This window comes from Oncorhynchus mykiss, chromosome 12 (genome assembly GCF_013265735.2).
Source record: "Oncorhynchus mykiss isolate Arlee chromosome 12, USDA_OmykA_1.1, whole genome shotgun sequence".
NCBI lineage: Eukaryota > Metazoa > Chordata > Actinopteri > Salmoniformes > Salmonidae > Oncorhynchus > Oncorhynchus mykiss.
Genome location: NC_048576.1, coordinates 87,955,188 through 87,968,988, shown reverse-complemented (window position 1 = coordinate 87,968,988; position 13,801 = coordinate 87,955,188). Strand labels below are relative to the sequence as shown.

General features: G+C 42.5%; 1 protein-coding gene across 4 annotated transcripts in view; it reads left to right on the top strand.

Moving 5' to 3' along the window:
- LOC110538557 (nuclear GTPase SLIP-GC) overlaps positions 1-13,594 on the top strand; it is a 42,784-nt gene extending 29,190 nt beyond the window's left edge. For 2 of the 4 annotated variants that reach the window (XM_036939059.1, XM_036939063.1), the window contains 13 exons: positions 386-503; positions 861-969; positions 1,127-1,254; positions 3,935-4,019; positions 5,471-5,622; positions 5,730-5,806; positions 5,945-6,150; positions 6,739-6,989; positions 7,189-7,308; positions 7,948-8,098; positions 8,893-8,934; positions 9,173-9,451; positions 13,357-13,594. In XM_036939059.1, the coding sequence (XP_036794954.1) occupies positions 386-503; positions 861-969; positions 1,127-1,254; positions 3,935-4,019; positions 5,471-5,622; positions 5,730-5,806; positions 5,945-6,150; positions 6,739-6,989; positions 7,189-7,308; positions 7,948-8,098; positions 8,893-8,934; positions 9,173-9,451; positions 13,357-13,373 (1,735 nt within the window). In that variant the 3' untranslated portion in view covers positions 13,374-13,594. The remainder of the gene's footprint in view (positions 1-385; positions 504-860; positions 970-1,126; positions 1,255-3,934; positions 4,020-5,470; positions 5,623-5,729; positions 5,807-5,944; positions 6,151-6,738; positions 6,990-7,188; positions 7,309-7,947; positions 8,099-8,892; positions 8,935-9,172; positions 9,452-13,356) is intronic. The other 2 variants (XM_036939062.1, XM_036939060.1) reach the window with 2 other exon arrangements.
- The last annotated feature ends 207 nt before the right edge of the window (positions 13,595-13,801 follow it).

Genomic DNA, 13,801 nt, shown 5'->3' with positions numbered 1-13,801 from the left:
CCAAGTTTGAGCTCTTCGGCCTGAATGCCAAGCGTCTCGTCTGGAGGAAACCTGGCACCATGCCTATGGTGAAGCATCGCGGTGGCAGCATCATGCTGTGGGGATGTATTTCAGCAGTAGGTACTGGAAGACTAGTCAGGATCAATGGAAAGACGAACAGAGAGAAGTACAGAGAGATCCTTGATGAAACTAATAAAGAGATCCAGAGAGATCCTTGATGAAACGTAATACATTATAGAATAAGGCTGTAACGCAACAACATGGAAAAAGTAAAGGAATCTGAGTACTTTCTGAATGTGTGTAAATAATACACATGGAATGATTAGGGCCCTGTTAAATCACATCTACTAACCATCTTTCTGATTTCAACATATTGGTGTTTCAGAAACGAGGGCAAAGGTGGCCCAATCAGGGAACAGATTGATACATTCACCCTTGACACAAACAGCTTGGTTGGGGAGCACCCGGAAGTGTCACTGCATCTGGCATTCCTCAAGACGGAGGTAGGGTTTAAAAAGAAAAAGAGAACGATATGTAAAGCTTGATAAAGAACGGTGATAATAGCAAGAGCATTGTGCAGTTTTCTCATGTCCTTCCTGTATTCAATTGTTACCATGCACCTGCAACAAAGATAGAAGATAGCTCAGGTGTGCGAGTGCCTTTTTGAAATTTTAAACAAGCAATCAGGAAATGCAACATTGAACCCCTCCCCCCTCCCCCACTCACCCAATCTTTAGAAAGTAGCCATGTAAACACACCGTCCAGAAATAAGGTTACTCTTATCTGTTCCATAGACTGCTTACAACGTAAGGAAAACACTTACATTAGGGTCTTCTTGACCATGTTTTTCTATCTGAAAGGAAACTGAATTGAAGGCAAAACTAATCTTTGACCTCCGTGAGAAAAAGAAAAAAATCTACTCCACTTTAACCGAGTCAATCAAGGACACCATGCATCGATGCTATATAAGTAAGTCTTAAAATGAAAATATATTATCTGAGAAAGTGTTGTATTCTAGTTATGAAAATTATAATGATATTTGGGAAGTAACACGTTCTTAAACATATTTAAATGTATTAATAGCAGATACAATGGTTATGGAAACAATATGATGACTGTGTTTTAGGGGCATCAGAGCATACAGGAAAAGATTCTCTGAAAAGGATGAAAGATGATTTACATCAGCACATGAAGAATAACAACATTTTCCAGAAGGCCAAGGAAGATATGTTGGTTTGTTTAACCAACCTGAAGGTTTGACACATTGTACCATAGAGTTAGAGTTTGAAAAATGCATTTAAGTGACACTCAACAATGATACAATAATACAAAATACTGATAAACAAATAACACATGAAATTGAGTTTTGAGGCACTAAAAACAATCATGGTCAAACATGGTACATACATTACATCATCTATACACATGTATGCATAAAAACAAACAATAAAAGGGTAATGATTGACTTTGACTACATGTCCATAATGCATTTATTACCCTAAGCATTTCATGAACGCGTTTGGGACCTGTAATAACACATCAGTAAAGATTATTGAAATATATTCATAGCATATCTATAGTTCATTCGCGTCATGCTATGCAAAAGCTCATATTTAGGTACAGTATCCTAATAGATGCATCATTACAATGACAGCCTAGTGTCATCATTATGGCTGTTCTCAAAAGTGTGCTTCTGCCATACCCGTGCTAGAGACTATGCCAAACCACGTTTTGAAAATGAAGCTGAAATGTAGCATGTACCAGCCCCATTTCTCCCACCGGCCGCTATAGGCCCATGACTTACCTTCTTCTTCCTCTCACTGAGGTCGATGGTGCATGAAGATCCCCACAGGGTTGAATCCCTAGGGTTCATTTTATTAATCAAATCGTGTAGTTGAGGTTCATATCATAACTCATTAACAGTCCTCCTCCACATCACAATTACGATGGTGACATTTACCGCAGACTGGAAGAAACTTTTTCCTTTAACGAGTCTGACGAGAAGTATATCCTGCTTTCACTGGAACAGGCCCAGATCCACGCCTTTTGTGTGAAGAAAAGACGCCGTAAAAGGGGGCGCAGATCGGGGATCCTTTTGAAAATCCGTAGGCGAGCGAGTAAACTCCCAATGCCTTACATTCTTCTTGCTAAGGTGCAATTGTTAGAAGATAAAATTGATGACCTACTATTAAGATTATCCTACCAACTCGACATTAAAAACTGTAACATCTTATGTTTCACCGAGATGTGGCTGAACGAAGAAACGGACAATATAGAGCTGGCGGAATTTTCCTTGCACCGGCAGAACGGAGATGCTACCTCTGGAAAGACGAGGGGTGGGGGTGTGTCTTTTTGCCAATAACAGCTGGTGCACGATGTCTAATATTAAAGAAGTCTCGAGCTATTGCTCGCCTGAGGTAGAGTACCTTGTGATAACTGTCGACAATACTATCTACCAAGAGAGTTCTCATCTGTATTATTCGTAGCCATCAATTTACCACCACAAAACGAAGCTGGCACTAAGACCACTCTCAACCAACTCTATAAGGCCATAAGCAAAGAAGAAAATCTCACCCAGAATTGGCGCTCCTAGTGGCCGGGGACTTTAATGCAGGTAAACTTAAATCAGTTTTACCAGCATGTCACATGTGCAACCAGAGGGAAACAAATCCTAGACCACCTTTACTCCACACACAGAGATGCATACAATGCTCTCCCCCAACCTCCATTTGGCAAATCTGACCACAATTCTATGCTCAGGCTTCCTGCTTACAAGCAAAAACTAAAGAAGGAAGTACCAGTGACTCGCTCAATAAAGAAGTGGTCAGATGACGCAGATTTTGTTGTATAACCCACAGTAAAATAATGCATGAGCTTCAGTTTCAAAGAAAATCGGCGTTACAAAAAGTACATATACGTTTATCTAGGGGAGCGTTTTATTTTGACCTGTCTCAATAGAGAGAGGGGCCACTCCACATCTAGATTTGGCAAAATAGTGTCGATATTGCTTGGATAAAACTGTACGTACATAGGGTTTTGTCCCAAAAGTTACTTTCAGGTCTGTTAATCAGCAACATCACAATCCCATAAAAATACACTTTTACATAGATGTTCATTTGTCATGCTGCAAATCTCTGAAAATTCAAAAGAAATACATTGCCACTGGTGAAGCCATATAGGTCTGTAGTCCATATCGCCTTGAATAGCAGCATGTGGCATGTACACTACCGGTCAAACGTTTAGAACACCTACTCATTCAAGGGTGTTTCTTAATTTAGTCTATTTTCTACATTGTGCTGTTTGAGAGAATGCCAAGAGTGTGCAAAGCTGTCATCAAGGCAAAGGTTGGCTATTAGAAGAATCTCAAATATAAAATATATTTTGATTTGTTTAACACTTTTTTTGGTTACTACATGATTCCATATGTGTTATTTCATAGTTTTGATGTCTTCACTATTATTCTACAATGTAGAAAATACTAAAAATAAAGAAAAACCCTTGAATGAGTAGGTGTTCTAAAACTTTTAACCGGTAGTGTATGTTAGTGTTCAAATGAAGTACAGATGTGTAATGTCTGTTCATGTAACAACTCTTCAGTTTACACAGCAGATGGATTGATGTTTGCTAAAGGTAAATGTACTCAAGTGTTGTTGCTATTGTCATACTGCCTTCACACAGCAGGTTAGAGGTGCATTTTCAGATGGGTTTAGGTTAGTACTCTTCTTGGGATCTGCATGTTTCCACAGGCCACCATAGCGATTATGAGCACACTTGCTGAATTCAAGTATTTGCGGCTTGAAAGCACACCAAAATGCACTTAAGAAGAACTTAGTTTATGAACACCCGATGCACAGCATTTAGACCTGATTGTGGTAAAGTACAATCATCACTTGGTGTGAGAGTGGACTAAATAATTATTTCTGTCCTGTATTAGGATCACATCATGATGCAACTGAAGTGTAAACTACAAGAATCGATGGATCTCTCACTCAAGACCCCCAACAGCTCATTCCTCCCAGGTAAATGAAGGGACCAAATGCTTTAGTTATTCCAATATAGTTATAATCAAGTCAAGTACTCGTCAGAACATGTCTGGAAACCATGTCCCCTTTATCTTGAGCTGCATTTAACTTGTGTCATAAGTAAATGTTTTCAAGTTATACATTACTCACGTTACTTACAATCTTGTTGTTTATAACAAATTGAGTAATAAACTTTTATTTTGGGTTATAATAAAGTAAGACAAGAACACAAAAACATTTCAGGATTTTAGTCCATGGCAGTCTAAAGTTCAGGATTTTACAACTTGATGTTAGTGGGAGCTGGTGAGCTTGGAGCCATGTGCAGAGAAGAGACCAGTTGAGGAATCAGTGCTTAAGGATAAACATAAATTCTTTACTGAGAAACGGTAACCGAAGGATCACAGTAACACTGGGAAAACCAACAAACACCATCTCAAACTCACTCAGGAGACAAATGTACATGGCAAACAATTCAAGCTTCTGCAAAGGAAAACAGAAAACACACCTCTTTTAACAGGGAAATCATAATGAGTAATAGGACACACCTGAGTGTCATTACTGTCTCTAGGACGGTCTCTGCTGCCCTCTGGTGACAGGTGGCCAGGAGAAACTGTAATCCACGTGGCCAGGAGAAACTGTAATCCACGTGGCCAGGAGAAACTGTAATCCATGTGGCCAGGAGAAACTGTAATCCATGTGGCCAGGAGCAACTGTAATCCATGTGGCCAGGAGAAACTGTAATCCATGTGGCCAGGAGAAACTGTAATCCATGTGGCCAGGAGAAACTGTAATCCATGTGGCCAGGAGAAACTGTAATCCATGTGGCCAGGAGAAACTGTAATCCACGTGGCCAGGAGAAACTGTAATCCACGTGGCCAGGAGAAACTGTAATCCACGTGGCCAGGAGAAACTGTAATCCACGTGGCCAGGAGAAACTGTAATCCACGTGGCCAGGAGAAACTGTAATCCACGTGGCCAGGAGAAACTGTAATCCACGTTGCCAGGAGAAACTGTAATCCACGTGGCCAGGAGAAACTGTAATCCACGTGGCCAGGAGAAACTGTAATCCACGTGGCCAGGAGAAACTGTAATCCACGTGGCCAGGAGAAACTGTAATCCATGTGGCCAGGAGAAACTGTAATCCATGTGGCCAGGAGAAACTGTAATCCATGTGGCCAGGAGAAACTGTAATCCATGTTTGGTTTTCTTCAAACAGCCACTACAAACCTCAGCTAACTTTAGCCACCACAAACTAACAAACAATATAAATTATGGGGACATATGAGCATGTGTTTTTTTACTTAAAAAGAAATGGTCAAATCACCCTAAAGTAACAAACCAAATATAAAACCAAATATAATTAATTTCAGGGGATTGGCCACTATCTAACATCAAAATATACAAATCTTAAAAGCTGATGCTTGTTCTGAATGTTTTCTCTTGTGCAGATGATGTCACTGTGGAGTATAACAAGATGAAGATGTACTATGAGAAACTGATGGGTTGCGCTAGTACAGTACAAATCACTCCAAGACTGGATTTACACACAAAAACTACCATATTTGAATCACAGTCTGGGAATGGTAGGAAGCGTGTGAAGGTATGCTTGTGGGGAGTTGATTAACCACATCTCAACCATAGGAATTCAGTCTGAGAGTATTTGATCCCATGTACTATTGTTACCTGGTCTTCCTTTTTCTGTTACAGGTGTCAACAAGTGTAACAATGTTAAATCCTGAGATTGTCAAAGATCTTACAACACATGACCGCAAGCCTACGTATAGGTAACTAGGGATCACTGAAACTTCCACGACTTTATCATGGCCTTTTCCTATGGTCATGTTTACCAAAAGAGTGCTTGACTCTTTTTATTCCCCCCAAAAGTTTACAACTGTCATCTTTTCCTTTTGTCTGCATCGCAGGCTTCAATGCCCAAAGGCAGGTCTTTTCCAGTGCAGTTCCACTGGTCTGGTGTTTCTGATGGAAGGGAAGGGAGATGTGGTTTACAAGGTGACTCAATGGGACAGGAGCCTCCTGGGCTCCATGACACCAGCAGGACCCCTATTCAGCATTGACTGTCCTGAGCAGTCTGTCTGCAAACTGCATCTCCCGCACTGTATGTGTGATGGTAAGTGATGCATCACTGTATGTGTGATGGTAAGTGATGGATCGCTGTATGTGTGATGGTAAGTGATGCATCGCTGTATGTGTGATGGTAAGTGATGCATCGCTGTATGTGTGATGGTAAGTGATGCATCGCTGTATGTGTGATGGTAAGTGATGCATCGCTGTATGTGTGATGGTAAGTGATGCATCGCTGTATGTGTGATGGTAAGTGATGCATCGCTGTATGTGTGATGGTAAGTGATGCATCGCTGTATGTGTGATGGTAAGTGATGCATCGCTGTATGTGTGATGGTAAGTGATGCATCACTGTATGTGTGATGGTAAGTGATGCATCGCTGTATGTGTGATGGTAAGTGATGCATCATTTCAGTATATTGATTGTTTTAATATACAATATCAAGGTTATTCTAACACAATTATAAAACAGCTATAATGGGACACTAACACTGAATAATACATCCAATAATAATACATACTTTGGATGAAACTTACAGTAAATTAAAGCATTATTTACAGTAAATTAAAGCATTATTTACAGTAAATTAAAGCATTATTTACAGTCAATAAAATAATTGTTCTTATTCTGCAGAGAAGGATGACAATGTGTCCGTGGCCCATGTTACTGATGGCAACATGGAGATTGTTCAGCCACTCAAGACGACTGCTACACACGTGATTGTAAACATCACACACCTCTCCCTCTTTGGCCTCATCAGGGATGTGTTCTCCTTCCTCCCGGTCCGAAGCCAGGTGCTGCTGTTCCTCCGACCACAAGGGAACAGACCACAGAAGCGCATACTGAATGTTATTTTGTTGCCCAAGAATGTGCCACTTTGTGAGGTAATGTTTACAGTATGAAGGAATTCATTCTGCACACGGCAAGAGTTGTTTTGTAGAATGAACTTGAACGTAGATATTGTTCTAGCTGGATAAATGGTGGTAAAATGGCTCATTACCATTCCTTGATTTCTTTCAGAACTGTTAGTGTGAATGTGTTTGATCAGTTTGCCTTGAAGTAATGCACCTTTATTCTTTGAAGGTGGAATACCAACAGAGGGGGAGTACTTTCATTCAAACCAGCTCCAACTGCACATTGACTCCTAGAGGAAAATATGGCCTCTGCTGTGAGCTGGTGGCAAATTTTAGCATACAGCCAAAAGTAAGCATGGCCATCACATTCTACCATACATTCCTATATGCACTGAGTGTACAAAACATTAAGGACACCTGCTCTTTTCATGACATTGACTGAGCAGATGAATCTTGTTAAATCCACTTTAATCAGTATAGATGAAGGGGAGGAGACAGGTTAAATAATATTTTTTAAGCCCTGAGACAATTTAGGTATGGATTGTGTATGTGGGCAATTCAGAGGGTGAATGGGCAAGACAAAATATTTAAGTGCCTTTGAACAGGGTATGTATGGTACAGCAGTTGGCTTGTGTCAAGAACTGCAACACTGCTGGGTTTTTCAAGCTCAACAGTTTACCGTGTGTATCAAGAAAAACCACCCAAAAGACATCCAGCCATGATTACAAAACTGTGGGGAGTGGGGTTGTGACTCAATATTAGGAAGGTGTCCTTAATGTTTTGTACACTCAGTGTAAGTATTCCTTTGTAATGTGCTACTACTGGTTTGTGGTGTTGGGTTTGATGTGTGGTTTTTATGTGCATGTACCTGACACCAGGAAGTTCCCACAATAAAAATTTTCTATGTGCTATATGTCCAGCTACAGTAATTCTATCTCTCTGTTACTGTCTACATTTGGCTAATATTATTTTTTATCTTGTGTTTCAGAGTGGGCAGTTAGACTATGACTACAGCCCAAACTTCCACCCCACATTTCAGGTGTTTTTAGACTGCATGTCGGGTGCGGAGAACATCAGACTGAGTCTTTTAGACAGAGGAAGTAACGACCAAAGAGTGTGGGAGTGTCTAATTCCAACAGGTTAGATCAAATGCCAGTTTGTTATGAACCTGTACACCCCTCACCCCCTACTTATTTAAACTGTATACAACACACTGTACACCCCTCACCCCCTACTTATTTAAACTGTATTCAACACACTGTACACCCCTCACCCCCTACTTATTTAAACTGTATACAACACACTGTACACCCCTCACCCCCTACTTATTTAAACTGTATACAACACACTGTACACCCCTCACCCCCTACTTATTTAAACTGTATTAAACACACTGTACACCCCTCACCCCCTACTTATTTATACTGTATTAAACACACTATACACCCCTCACCCCCTACTTATTTAAACTGTATACAACACACTGTACACCCCTCACCCCCTACTTATTTAATCTGTATACAACACACTGTACACCCCTCACCCCCTACTTATTTAAACTGTATACAACACACTGTACACCCCTCACCCCCTACTTATTTAAACTGTATACAACACACTGTACACCCCTCACCCCCTACTTATTTAAACTGTATACAACACACTGTACACCCCTCACCCCCTACTTATTTAAACTGTATACAACACACTGTACACCCCTCACCCCCTACTTATTTAAACTGTATTCAACACACTGTACACCCCTCACCCCCTACTTATTTAAACTGTATACAGCACACTGTACACCCCTCAACCCCTACTTATTTAAACTGTATTCAACACACTGTACACCCCTCATCACCTACACATTTCAACTGTATTCAACACACAGGATAAAATAAATGTGATTTGATTTTCTTCTCCACAACTTCAGATTTTGAACCACCTCAAGTCAGTCCGATCAACCCTCATCCTGGTAGGGTTTTGTTTCTCATTGTCTATGGCTACATGTCTGATATGGAATGTGTTTAAGTCTTGTCTTGCACAAAATGATGTACATCATCAAGTGATCAGTCTTGTTAAGAGAGACACATTCAGGTCATCAAATATGTTTTGTTGTATTTAGTGGCTTGTTTTGTAGAACACATTTGTTCTTATGGGTTTTAGTTAATTATGGCTCTAATAATATAACCATTTTCTGACATGAATCTCAGGTGCTGAGGCTGTACTGAAGCAGCTCTCGGAGCAAGCGTTTGTGGATAAGCATATGGCTGATCTCATTCAGAGGGTCAAGATGGTGCTGGATGTAGCAGATGACCTGCTTTTGGAGGAGATGATCCCAGATGAATTGCACTCAAGACTCCTTATGGCTGGGACCAGTCAGGAACAAATGAGACTAATGTCGGATGCTTTACAAGCAGGAGGAACAAGAGTGAAATCTGCCTTCTACAAAGCTCTCCTTAACCATGAACCTCGTCTTGTCCAGGACCTGGGTAAGATCAAACTCCTCTGGTCCCCTGAAGCTCAGTTGGTAGAACATGGTGCTTGCAATGCCAGGATAATGGGTTCACTTCCCATGACCACCCATATGTAAAAATATATGCAGAAATATATATAGTCCCTTTGGATAAAAGCATTTGATGACTGTCATATCATTTATTATTATTGCTCTCCCACTATGAGTAGCTGAAACATGGAGGGACATTAGTACGGCCCCTGTAACTTGCAAAGTTTCCCAAAACAACCATCATATTTCAAATAGACGGCCCTCACTTAGGGCTTGTACAGACATGAACTATTCGTCTGTCCATCAGATATTCAACTCATTTCATTGTTATCGATATTGCAGCATTGTGTGCATGGCATTCCCCCCCATTATTTTGTTGCATAAATAATCACTGCCCTCTTACAGACATCATACAGTATATTTAAAGATCAGTTTACAAATCAAATCAAATCAAATCAAATTTGTCACATACACATGGTTAGCAGATGTTAATGCGAGTGTAGCGAAATGCTTGTGCTTCTAGTTCCGACAATGCAGTAATAACAAGTAATCTAACTAACAATTCCAAAACTACTGTCTTGTACACAGTGTAAGGGGATAAAGAATATGTACATAAGGATATATGAATGAGTGATGGTACAGAGCAGCATAGGCAAGATACAGTAGATGGTATCGAGTACAGTATGTACAAATGAGATGAGTATGTAAACAAAGTGGCATAGTTAAAGTGGCTAGTGATACATGTATTACATAAGGATACAGTCGATGATATAGAGTACAGTATATACGTATGCATATGAGATGAATAATGTAGGGTAAGTAACATTATATAAGGTAGCATTGTTTAAAGTGGCTAGTGATATATTTACATCATTTCCCATCAATTCCCATTATTAAAGTGGCTGGAGTTGAGTCAGTGTCAGTGTGTTGGCAGCAGCCACTCAGTGTTAGTGATGGCTGTTTAACAGTCTGATGGCCTTGAGATAGAAGCTGTTTTTCAGTCTCTCGGTCCCAGCTTTGATGCACCTGTACTGACCTCGCCTTCTGGATGATAGCGGGGTGAACAGGCAGTGGCTCGGGTGGTTGATGTCCTTGATGATCTTTATGGCCTTCCTGTGACATCGGGTGGTGTAGGTGTCCTGGAGGGCAGGTAGTTTGCCCCCAGTGATGCGTTGTGCAGACCTCACTACCCTCTGGAGAGCCTTACGGTTGAGGGCGGTGCAGTTGCCATACCAGGCGGTGATACAGCCCGCCAGGATGCTCTCGATTGTGCATCTGTAGAAGTTTGTGAGTGCTTTTGGTGACAAGCCGAATTTCTTCAGCCTCCTGAGGTTGAAGAGGCGCTGCTGCGCCTTCTTCACGATGCTGTCTGTGTGAGTGGACCAATTCAGTTTGTCTGTGATGTGTATGCCGAGGAACTTAAAACTTGCTACCCTCTCCACTACTGTTCCATCGATGTGGATAGGGGGTGTTCCCTCTGCTGTTTCCTGAAGTCCACAATCATCTCCTTAGTTTTGTTGACGTTGAGTGTGAGGTTATTTTCCTGACACCACACTCCGAGGGCCCTCACCTCCTCCCTGTAGGCCGTCTCGTCGTTGTTGGTAATCAAGCCTACCACTGTTGTGTCGTCCGCAAACTTGATGATTGAGTTGGAGGCGTGCGTGGCCACGCAGTCGTGGGTGAACAGGGAGTACAGGAGAGGGCTCAGAACGCACCCTTGTGGGGCCCCAGTGTTGAGGATCAGCGGGGAGGAGATGTTGTTGCCTACCCTCACCACCTGGGGGCGGCCTGTCAGGAAGTCCAGTACCCAGTTGCACAGGGCGGGGTCGAGACCCAGGGTCTCGAGCTTGATGACGAGCTTGGAGGGTACTATGGTGTTGAATGCCGAGCTGTAGTCGATGAACAGCATTCTCACATAGGTATTCCTCTTGTCCAGATGGGTTAGGGCAGTGTGCAGTGTGGTTGAGATTGCATCGTCTGTGGACCTATTTGGGCGGTAAGCAAATTGGAGTGGGTCTAGGGTGTCAGGTAGGGTGGAGGTGGTATGGTCCTTGACTAGTCTCTCAAAGCACTTCATGATGACGGATGTGAGTGCTACGGGGCGGTAGTCGTTTAGCTCAGTTACCTTAGCTTTCTTGGGAACAGGAACAATGGTGGCCCTCTTGAAGCATGTGGGAACAGCAGACTGGTATAGGGATTGATTGAATATGTCCGTAAACACACCGGCCAGCTGGTCTGCGCATGCTCTGAGGGCGCGGCTGGGGATGCCGTCTGGGCCTGCAGCCTTGCGAGGGTTAACACGTTTAAATGTCTTACTCACCTCGGCTGCAGTGAAGGAGAGACCGCATGTTTTCGTTGCAGGCCGTGTCAGTGGCACTGTATTGTCCTCAAAGCGGGCAAAAAAGTTATTTAGTCTGCCTGGGAGCAAGACATCCTGGTCCGTGACTGGGCTGGATTTCTTCCTGTAGTCCGTGATTGACTGTAGACCCTGCCACATGCCTCTTGTGTCTGAGCCGTTGAATTGAGATTCTACTTTGTCTCTGTACTGGCGCTTAGCTTGTTTGATAGCCTTGCGGAGGGAATAGCTGCACTGTTTGTATTCGGTCATGTTACCAGACACCTTGCCCTGATTAAAAGCAGTGGTTCGCGCTTTCAGTTTCACACGAATGCTGCCATCAATCCACGGTTTCTGGTTAGGGAATGTTTTAATCGTTTCTATGGGAACGACATCTTCAACGCACGTTCTAATGAACTCGCACACCGAATCAGCGTATTCGTCAATGTTGTTATCTGACGCAATACGAAACATCTCCCAGTCCACGTGATGGAAGCAGTCTTGGAGTGTGGAGTCAGCTTGGTCGGACCAGCGTTGGACATACCTCAGCGTGGGAGCCTCTTGTTTTAGTTTCTGTCTGTAGACAGGGATCAACAAAATGGAGTCGTGGTCAGCTTTTCCGAAAGGGGGGCGGGGCAGGGCCTTATATGCGTCGCGGAAGTTAGAGTAACAATGATCCAAGGTCTTTCCACCCCTGGTTGCGCAATCGATATGCTGATAAAATTTAGGGAGTCTTGTTTTCAGATTAGCCTTGTTAAAATCCCCAGCTACAATGAATGCAGCCTCCGGATAAATCGTTTCCAGTTTGCAGAGAGTTAAATAAAGTTCGTTCAGAGCCATCGATGTGTCTGCTTGGGGGGGGATATATACGGCTGTGATTATAATCGAAGAGAATTCTCTTGGTAGATAATGCGGTCTACATTTGATTGTGAGGAATTCTAAATCAGGTGAACAGAAGGATTTGAGTTCCTGTATGTTTCTTTCATCACACCATGTCACGTTGGCCATGAGGCATACGCCACCGCCCCTCTTCTTACCAGAAAGATGTTTGTTTCTGTCAGCGCGATGCGTGGAGAAACCCGTTGGCTGCACCGCTTCGGATAGAGTCTCTCCAGTGAGCCATGTTTCAGTGAAGCAAAGGACGTTACAGTCTCTGATGTCCCTCTGGAATGCTACCCTTGCTCGGATTTCATCAACCTTGTTGTCAAGAGACTGGACATTGGCAAGAAGAATGCTAGGGAGTGGTGCACGGTGTGCCCGTCTCCGGAGTCTGACCAGAAGACCGCCTCGTTTCCCTCTCTTTCGGAGTCGTTTTTTGGGGTCGCTGCATAGGATCCACTCCATTGTCCTGTTTGTAAGGCTAATTAAGCAGATAATTCCTGCTATAATATTGTAAGGTATTTTTGCAGAGTCCAGTGCAGTTTTGTGGACAGAGCGTGTATTCATGTGTGTATTCTCATAGTGTGTATTCTCATAGTGTGTATTCTTATGTATTTTGATGGGAAGTATGTACATTTACAGTAACATTTCTAATCCCATTCTTCTACCAATGGCAGCAGCAGCTTCCCACTGATGAATGTCATGACCTGGGTTGGTCCTCGACCGCTGGACAAAGGGCAGCAAGCGGTCCCTCTTCCAGAGCAGGATGTCAGAATACTACAGTCACTAGGCTCCTAATCTGCATCGGAGTGTTGGGAGATAAGACTGACAGCAAGTCTATGATGATTTAAAGTTAAAGATGTTATGGTCTTGTGTTTGTGCTAACATTCCACTACTTGACACTTCTTGTCATGCTAGACAGTCTGGCATGACAAAATCAATCAAAATCAAAAATAAATGTATTCATCACGCGCACAGAATACACTGTGTGTAAATTAATGAGTGTGGGTGTGCGTGCGTCTGTGTGGGTGGGAATGTGTGGAGTGCTGTGTGTAGACAGCCAGTGATTGCAGGTAGACAGTCATTGATAAGCTGTTCAGCAGTTTTAATGCTTCAGAGCTC